Source organism: Canis lupus, chromosome 2 (assembly GCF_011100685.1).
Source record: "Canis lupus familiaris isolate Mischka breed German Shepherd chromosome 2, alternate assembly UU_Cfam_GSD_1.0, whole genome shotgun sequence".
NCBI classification, from domain to species: Eukaryota; Metazoa; Chordata; class Mammalia; order Carnivora; family Canidae; genus Canis; species Canis lupus.
The window spans coordinates 4,567,101-4,577,363 of record NC_049223.1 but is presented as its reverse complement, the minus strand read 5'-3'; the positions used below and the strand labels follow the sequence as shown (position 1 = coordinate 4,577,363).

The following is a 10,263-nucleotide window of genomic DNA, read 5'->3' as shown; positions in this document are numbered from 1 at the left end:
AGTTAACATTCCGGAGAAAAAACTGAAGATACTACTCCAGCGATCAACATCACCAACAAGGGGACAAATCAAAACTGTAGGTCACATGATATGATTGAGATACAGCAATGAGAAGAGTGGAAGACCAGTTCAGTTGTGCTCTTGCTAAAATATACAATCTGAATTTTATCATAAGGAAACATAAGAAAAACCCACATTGAAAGACGTTCTACATTACTGGAATGAACTCTTCAAAGGATTAAAAGTCACAAAAATCAAGACTAAGGAACTGTTCTAAACTGAAAGAGACTAGACACAACATCTGAATTCAATACATGGTTTTGAATAGGACGTTCCTTGCTATGAAGGATACTACAGACAAATGTCAGAGCTTTAAAAGAATATGAGGTTTAGATGATAGAGGGGATAGTTGATGCAGCAATTGCACAACTGGGTATTTACCCCATAGATACAAATGTAGTGAAATGAAGGGGCACCTGCACCTCAATGTTTATGGTAGCAATATCCACAATACCCAAACTGTGGAAGGAGCCAAGATGTCCTTCAACAGAGGAATGGATAAAGAAGATGTGGTATGGGACCCCTGGGTGGCTCAGCGGTTGAGCGTCTGCCTTTGGCTCAGGGCATGATCCTGGGATCCGGGAAGAGTCCCATGTCCGGCTCCCTGCATGGAGCCTGCTTCTCCCCCTGCCTGTGTCTCTGCCTCTCTCTCTCTCTCATGAGTAAATAGATGAATTCTTTAAAAAAAAAAAAAGATGTGGTATACATACAAAGTGGAATATTACTCAGACGTCAGAAAGGATGAATACCTACCACTTACATCAATGGGCATGGAACTAGAGGGTATCAGGCTGAAACAAGTCAACTGGAGAAAGACAATGATCATATGGTCTCCCTCATAGGTGGAATATAAGAAATAGTGCAAGGAGGGGAAACTGAATGGGGAAAAATCAGAGAGGAAGACAAACCATGAGAGACTCAACTCCAGAAAACATACTGAAGGTTGCTGAAAGGGAAGTGAATGGGGGGATGGGGTAAATCGGTGATGGTCATGAAGGAGGGCATGTGACGTGATGAGCACTGGGTGTTATATGCAACTGATGAATTATCGAAAACTATCTGAAAACGATGACCCTTCTAAATGTTGGCAACTTGAATTTAAATTTAAAAACATAATGTATACTTAAGATAGTTTGAATGGGTGTACTTATATGCCAATTTTTAAAAAACACAGTACTGTAAATGGATTTTCTCTTCCTTCTGATTTTTCTTAATAACAATTTTCTCTAGCTTACGTTATAAGGAGAATATAGTATGCAATACATATAACACACAAAACATAGGTTAATTGACTGTTTTGGTACAATAAATATTCTGGTAAACAGCAGATTAGTAGTAGTTAAGTGCTGGGGAGTCAGAAGTTCACAGATTTTCACACAGAGGATCAGTGCCCCTAAGCTCCACATTATTCAAGGGACAATTGTATTAGTGTTGATTTTCTGATTGGCTGGGTTGTATGGTAGCTATGTGGAATGTACTGACTTGCAGGATATAGGGGCCACAGGAATTGGGCACAATTTAACAATTTACTTTCAAACCATTCTGGAGGGAAAAGGTCATTTTCTCTATTTTTTCTTTTCTCTAATTTTAAGACTCTTCTCAAAAAGTAAATTAAAAAAAAAAAGATAAAAAGCCTTAGGCAAATCTTTTTCACCATGAGGAAAGAGCTATGAATAATAAGTATTTAAAATTAAAATTATACACAGGGTTTATGGCACTATAAAAATTGAAATACATACAAACATTGGTGATAGCTTTAGCAGCAGTATATCAAAATGATGTGTGTCTAAATCCATATGTCTAGTAATAAAACATAGAAAATACAAAAAAAAAAAAAAAAAACAACAACTACCAATTACCAGCCCCAAAACATTATCAACAACTTGGTCCGATCTACTTGGGCAGATTGGAGTCTGTAAAACTCAATAATGCTGGTTTCCATGTAGAAAATATGCTTAAATTTAATCAGATGCCAAGAAACATAGCTTAAAATAATATATAAAATTTCATTACACATGATATAACAAAATTTCCTTTAATAAAGATTTTTTGTACATCAGATATTTACTGGGAAACAATTAAAATGTTATATTAAACATCTAGGTAATAAACTTTTACTATATATCTTTCAGATCATATACTTTCTATTCAAAATCTCTACATATTCTCGTGATGCTTGCAGTACTAGATCTTGATTTACATTTGATTCGTCAGTAGGTCCTAAAGGAGAAGATCTACAGAATCCTGATTCTCAATCATGAGCAACTGAAAAAGAGAAAGAATAATATTCTTTATCTGAAATACTTTGTAGTTAACTAGAAGTTAGTAAAAAAAAGTTGGAATCTTCTGAGTGTTAAAAGGATGAAAAATATCTACATATAACTACAATATAAAATACAAGATTACTATTAAATCAAGTTTGCTCACGATTGCCCATTGAATTAATTACTACTGTGGATAAACACTAGAGCTTCTGGTTTTCTCATTACAAGATGAGATTGCAAGCTGATGGCACAGTCCACCCCTGAACAATCATATACTATCAACTGAAAAATCCAACAGGCAATATCTAGAGTCAAATATACCATGACAGGTTTAAAACAAGACATTATAAGAAGGGACATCCTGGTTTTCTATCAATATTGTCTGCTTTTCGGTGGAGGGAATAGGAAGGCTGATACCTGAAAGATTACTCTCTGCAAAGCAGCAGAGTAGGGTAATGGCGACAGAGAAGGCTCACCAATGTGGCAAGAACCAAATTGATTTGGGTGCTTATATTCCATGCTAAGAAACCTGGAATTTTACCCAATGGCAAAACCAGTGGCTGGAGATTGAAATGTCACCTGTCAAGGGACAGCTATATGAACTACATAATTGCTTAACTAAGTATTACTAAGACAAGTCTGGTCTGTTTGGTCTTCTACCACTAGCAGAAACAAGAATTTGAGAACGCCCACATTTTCAGATTGACAGTTCCATAGCGATGGCACAAGTGAAGGAAGATTACAGCCAAAAGTGCTAACAGGCATACAGGCTGCAGGTTTTTAAAAAAGGTATGAAACACGATGACCAAATGAGGAATAAGTCTCTTATTCATTATGTTTATGTTTTACATTTTTTATTAGATATATCTAGACAAAATTTTAACAAGGGGAAGGGATGCCAGTTACTATTTGTGGTTTATTTCAGAAATTAATGACCATCTAAATTTGTAAATTTGGCAACATACCTTCTTTTAGTTCTCTGATTATACTGTCTTCCAACATCTGCTGCATCTGAAATAAGTTAAACGTTACTTACAATGTTCAAGTTAAACAAGAGACATTATTGTAGGAATTTTATTTTGCTTATGAAACGTGGTCTGGAAATGATACTTTTAGAAAGTAAAAGCTACAATTTGCTTAAATAGAAAGCTAATCACATAAATAAAATAAATCCCTACTTATTTTAATCTGGATAACTGAGAAGAAAACTATAATGCTGTTTAGAGGATTCTAATAAAAAGTACAATTAATATTGATCAATCGAATATACAGAATTTCTGGAAGAAGAGGACGATGGTGGAGGAGTAGGAGACCCTAGTTTTGTCTGGTGTCTGGGATTCAGCTACATAGGTATCAAATCATTCTGAACACCTGTGGACTCAGACAGAGATCCAAGAAAAGAATTGTTGCAATTCTACAAATAGAACAGCGACCGCTTTCTGCAAGGTAGGAGGTGTGGAGAAATGAATCAGAGGCATATATCAGAAGATTAAACCAGGGCGGCAGGGAACCTCTGGAAGCCAGAAGGCAAGTCCTGGAAAGTGATATAGCAGCAGAGTGCACAACCAGAACTTTTAAGAGGTCTGTTCCAGTGAGGACATCCCTGTCTGAAAGATGCTCAGGTGGCAACGGGGGGCAGCATCCTAAGTGGGACGGACAGTGTGGTCTCAGGATCCCTGGGGGGGCGGGGTCACAGAAGGAATGGGGGCGGCACCTGAGTATGGCAGTTGCCAAGGCGTTTGAGCGGGGAAGCCAGTTGCAATCAGTGAGCCCAGGAGTGGGCATTCAGCTCAGTGTTGCCATAAACCCCAAACCGAGGAACAGTCAGGTGACCACTTTCCAAGCAGGAAAAACTGGGCAAGACCTCCTCCTTCCCCCCTGGAGGCACAGTGTGAATGGGGGCTACAGGGGTCTGCAAAGTTTGGAAAATCGAAAGGGGGTCTGTGCTTGAGATAAAAATGCTTGGTCACAGGCTGGGTGAATACAGAGTGCAGACAGAAACCAGGGAGACACAGTAGGGAGTGAGATCTTTCAATTCCAGGGCTGGAAATTAGGAGGCCACCATTTTCATTCTCATCCTCTAAAGCTGCCCAGAAGGCCTTCAGGGAACAAAAGCCACAGAGAGCAATCTGGAGCTGCTTACCTGGCCTGGCCCCCTGGCAAGGGTGGTGCAATCCCACCCTAAGCAAAGACACCTAAGAATCAGTGCTACAGGCCTCTCCCTCAGGAGGTCAGCAACAACTTCCTGCTAAGACCAACTTTACTCATCATACAGAGCTGCAGAACTCCAGTGCTAGGGGCAAACAGTATATACAGAACTCATGGCTATTTCTCATGACTCCTTAGTCTTTCTATTTTAATTTTCTTTTTGCTTTCAACCATTTTCTTCATTTATCAACTCTTACAATTTACCTTTTTACACTTGCATTCAATCCTTTCACTGCTCTTAATATTATTCCTGTATATATTGAAGTTTTTCTTTCTGTACCATTTCGGGAAGTAGTTCCTTCTAAGAAATAGACTAAAATACAACCAGAATCTACTATACTGCTCTATTCTCTTCATCTGTCTGATTATAATATTTTTAAAATCTATCTTAATTTTCATATTTACAGTTACATTCTATCCTTTCATTGCATTTAATTTTATTTTTGCATATAATGAAGTTTTTCATTCTTTACAATTTTGGGATGTAGTTTCTTCTAACAAACAGACCAAAATATACTTACGATATAGTATATTGCTCTGTTCTGTTCAACTGGCTGATAATATCCTTTTTATTTTGACTTTTAATTTCCATTTTTACACTTACATTCTAGACTTTCCTTGTATTTAATTTTATTTTTGTATATATACAAGGTTTCCTCTTAACCATTTGAGGATGCAATTTCCTAACAAAAAGACCAAAATTCACATAGTATCGGTGTACTGCTCTGCTCTCTTGATCTCTCTAATTCTATTATCTCCTTTGTTAACCTTTAAATTGGCTTCGGGTCTCTTCTGATTTGTTTAGCATGTATTTATCTGGGGTCATTCTTGATATTTTTCTATTCTGTTCTCTCACTCATCTCTTCTTCTCTGGACAGAATGACAAGATGGAAAAACTCACCGCCACAAAGAGAACAAGAGGTAGTACTGACTGCCCAGAACCTAATCAGCATGGATAGAAGGAAGAGGCTGGAGCGAGAGTTCAGAATAATGACCATCAAGATAATAGCTGGGCTTAAAAGACACACAGAGGACACTAGAGAATGCCTTTCTGGAGAAATAAAACAACTGATATCTAATCAAGTTGAGATAAAAAAGGCTAATCTTAGTGAGATGCAATAAAAAATGAAGGTTCTAACTGCTAGGATAAATGAGGCTTCACAGAGAAGTAGTGATATAGAAGACAAAACAATGGAGAATAAAGAAGCTGAGGAAAAGCGAGAGAAACAACCACTGGACTATGACAGGAGAATTTGAGAGATGAGTCGTACCACACAGCAAAACAATGTTAGAATAATGGGGATCCCAGAAAAAGAGGGGAAGGAGGGGGCAGAAGGCATATTTGAGCAAATTATAGCAGAGATCTTCCCTCATCTGGGGAAAGAAAGAGGCACTCGAGTGCCAGGAGGCACAGAGAACCTTCCTCAAAATCAATAAAAAATAGGTCAATATCTCCAAGCAAAGCTTGCAAATTTCAGACCCAAAGAGAAAATCCTGAAAGCAGCTTGGAACACGAGGCCCTGAACGAAGAAGGAGAGAAATATTCAACTGGCAGCGGATCTATCCAAAGAGACCTAGCAGGCCAGAGAGAGCTGGCATGATATACTCAGGGTGCTCAAGGAGAAGAGTCTACAGCCAAGAATTTTATCCAGCAAGGCTCTCATTCAAAATACAAGGGGAGATAAAAAGCTTCCAGCACAAACTGAAACTAAAAGAATTTGTGATCCCTAAAACAGCTTTGCAAGAAATGGTAAAGAGGAAACTTTAAGCAAACAGAGAGCCCAAAAGTAACACAGACCAGAACACGGACTTTACACATAATACAATGGCACTACATTCATATCTTTCAATCCTTTCTCTGAATGCAAACAAGTCAAATGCCCAAACCAAAACACACAGGGTATCACAGTAGATAAAAAAAAAGCAAGACCCACTTGATATGCTATCTGAAAGAGACTCATTTTAGACACAAAGACAACTTCACATTGAAGGTGAGGGAGTGGAAAACCATTTATCATATTAAAGGACATGAAAAAAACTGGAGTGGCAATATTTATATCAAACAAATTGGATTTTTTTTTAAGATTTTATTTATTTATTCATGAGAGACACACAGAGAGCGAAAGGCAGAGGCACAGGCAGCGGGAGAAGCAGGCTCCGTGCGGGGAGCCTGATGTGGGACTAGATCATGACCTGAGCCGAAGGCAGATGCTCAACCACTGAGCCACCTGGTCATCCCACAAATTGGATTTTAAACCAAAGACTGCATTAAGAGAAGAAACAACAACAACAAAAGATGAAGAAACTCACTATGCCATAATTAAAGGGTCTATCCAAAACTAAAATTGGACAATTATAAGTTTTAATGTGTCTAAAGTGGGAGCAGCCAACTATATAAATCAACTTTCTGTTAAGATTTCATTTATTTATTTATTTATTTGACACACACACACACAGAGAGAACACAGGCAGTGGCAGCAAGAAAGAGAGAAGCAGGCTCCCCACTGAGCAGGCAGCCTGATCAGGGCTTGATCCCAGGACCTTGAGAACATGACCTAAGCCAAAGGCAGAGCCTTAACCGACTGAGCCACCCAGGCCACCTTATAAAGCAATTAATAACAAAAATAAAGGAACACATGGATAGTCATATAATAATAGTAGGTACTTTAACACAACACTACTGTAATGGCCAGATCATCTAAGCAGATGATCCACTAGGACGCAAGGGCTCTGAATGACACATTGCACAAAATGGACTTCACAGATAACTTCAGAGCATTCCATCCTATGACAACAGAATACACATTCTTCTCGGGTGCACATGGAACAAACATTCTGCACAACAGATCACATACTCAGTCACAAATCAGCTCTCAACTGGTACCAAAAGACTGGGATCATTCCCTGCATACTTTCAGACCACAATGCTTTGAACCTGGAACTCAATCTTGACAGGAAATTTGGAAAGAATTCAAATACACAGAGGTTAAAGAATCCAACTGGGGCACTAAGCCACATTTTAAAACCTCATAGAAACAAATGAAAATGGAAACACAACTGCTCAAAACATTTGGGATGCAGCAAAGGTCATCGAAAGAGGATAGTATATAGCAATGCAAGCCTTTCTCAAGAAATGAGAAAGGTCCTAAATACACAACCTAACCCTACACCTAAACGAGCTGGAAAAGAACAGAATATTAAAGCCTAAAACCAGCAGGAGAAGAAAATTCATAAAGATCAGAGCAGAAATCAATGAAATAGAAACCAAAGGAACAGTAGAACACATCAATGAAGTCAGGAGCTGGTTCTTTGACAGAATTAATAAGATCGATAAACCCCTGGCCAGACATATCAAAAAGAGAACGGAGCCAAAAAATTAGGCAATCTAGAAGAAATGGACGCATTCCTGGAAAGCCACAAACTACCAAAACTGGAACAGGAAGAAACAGAAAACCTGAACAGGCCAATAACCAGGGAGGACATTGAAGCAGTCATCAAAAACCTCCCAAGACACAAAGGTCCAGGGCCAGATGGCTTCCCAGGGGAATCCTATCAAACGTTTAAAGAAGAAACCATGCCTATTCTACTAAAGCTGTTTGGAAAGATAGAAAGAGATGGAGTACTTCCAAATTTGTTCTATGAGGCCAGCATCACCTTAATTCCAAAACCAGACAAAGACCCCACCAAAAAGGAGAATTACAGACCAATACCCCTGATGAACATGGATGCAAATATTCTCAACAAGATACTAGCCAATCGGATCCAACAGTACATTAAGAAAATTATTCACCATGACCGAGTAGGATTTATCCCCGGGACACAAGGCTGGTTCAACACTCGTAAAACAATCAATGTGATTTATCATATCAGCAAGTGAAAAACCAAGAACCATATGATCCTCTCTTTAGATGCAGAGAAAGGATTTGACAAAATACAGCATCCATTCCTGATCAAAACTCTTCAGAGTGTAGGGATAGAGGGAACATTCCTCAACATCTTAAAAGCCATCTACGAAAAGCCCACAGCAAATATCATTCTCAATGGGGAATCACTGGGAGCCTTTCCCCTAAGATCAGGAACAAGACAGGGATGTCCACTCTCACCACTGCTATTCAACATAGTCCTGGAAGTCCTAGCCTCAGCAATCAGACAACAAAAAGACATTAAAGGCATTCAAATTGGCAAAGAAGAAGTCAAACTCTCCCTCTTTGCCGATGACATGATACTCTACATAGAAAACCTAAAAGCCTCCACCCCAAGATTGATAGAACTCATACAGCAATTTGGCAGCGTGGCAGGATACAAAATCAATGCCCGGAAATCAATGGCATTTCTATACACTAACAATGAGACTGAAGAAAGAGAAATTAAGGAGTCAATCCCATTTACAATTGCACCCAAAAGCATAAGATACCTAGGAATAAACCTAACCAAAGACGTAAAGGACCTATACCCTAAAAGTATAGAACACTTCTGAAAGAAATTGAGGAAGACACAAAGAGATGGAAAAATATTCCGTGCTCATGGATTGGCAGAATTAACATTGTGAAAATGTCAATATTACCCAGGGCAATTTACACGTTTAATGCAATCCCTATGAAAATACCATGGACTTTCTTCAGAGAGCTACAACAAATTATTTTAAGATTTGTGTGGAATCAGAAAAGACCCCGAATAGCCAGGGGAATTTTAAAAAAGAAAACCACATCTGGGGAAATAAGATCATGAATGAAAGAAGACAGATCACGACCAGCACCAGAGAAATACAGACAAATATAAGAACACATTCTGAGCAACTATATGCCAACAAACTAAGCAATCTGGAAGAAATGGATCCCTTCCTATCAAAACTGAAACAGGAAGACACAGGAAACCTGAACAGACCCATAACCAGCAAGGAAATGGGAGCAGTCATCAAATATCTGCCAACAACCAAGAGTCCAGGACCAGGTGGCTTCCCAGGAGAATTCTACCACACATTCCAGGAAGAATTAATCTATTCTTCGGAGCTGTTTATAAAAATTAGTAATGGAAGGGAAACCTTCCAGCGTTCTCTGTGAGGCCAGCATTACTCTGATCGCAAAACCAGAGCAAGACCCCACCCAAAAGGAGAATTACACTCCAATATCCCTGATGAACATGGATGCCAAAATTTTCACCAAGACACTGGCTGGGAGGATTCAACAGTACATTAAAGGATGATTCACCATGTCCAAGTGGGTTTTATGCCTGGGCTGCAAGGGTGATTCGACATCTGCAGATGAATCAATGTGATACACTACAGAAATAAAAGAAAGGATAAGAACCATAGGATCCTCTCAAGAGATGCAGAAAAAGCAGTTGACAAAGTGCAGCACCCTTTCCGGATCAATACTCTTCGCAGTGCAGGGGTGGGGGAGCATATCTCAATATCGTAAAAGCCATCTACGAAAAGCCCACACCCGATGCTATTTTTAAGGGGAAAAACTGAGAGCTTTGCCGCTAAGGTCAGGAACACGACAGGGAAGTCCACTCTCTGGACAACCAGTGTTGTTCGACATAGCCTCAGCATTTAGACAACAAAAAGAAATAAAAAGGCGTCTGAATCAGAAAAGAACTCAAACTCTCACTTTTCTCAGAGGACATGATATCCTATGTGGAAAACCCAAAAGACTCCACCCCAACGTTGCTAGGACCCTTTCCTGAATTCAGCAAAGCAGCAGGATAGGAAATCCATGCACAGAAATCAGTT

The 10,263-nt window shown here is 39.1% G+C and overlaps 1 protein-coding gene across 1 annotated transcript in view; it reads right to left on the bottom strand.

Annotated features, from left to right (window-relative positions):
• Positions 1-2,081: 2,081 nt before the first annotated feature.
• LOC119876046 (ankyrin repeat domain-containing protein 26-like) overlaps positions 2,082-10,263 on the bottom strand; it is a 30,991-nt gene continuing 22,809 nt past the window's right edge. The window contains exons 5-6 of the mRNA XM_038529729.1: positions 3,290-3,335; positions 2,082-2,325 (exon numbers count right to left, since the gene is read on the bottom strand). Coding sequence (XP_038385657.1) covers positions 2,312-2,325; positions 3,290-3,335 — 60 coding nt within the window. The 3' untranslated portion in view covers positions 2,082-2,311. The remainder of the gene's footprint in view (positions 2,326-3,289; positions 3,336-10,263) is intronic.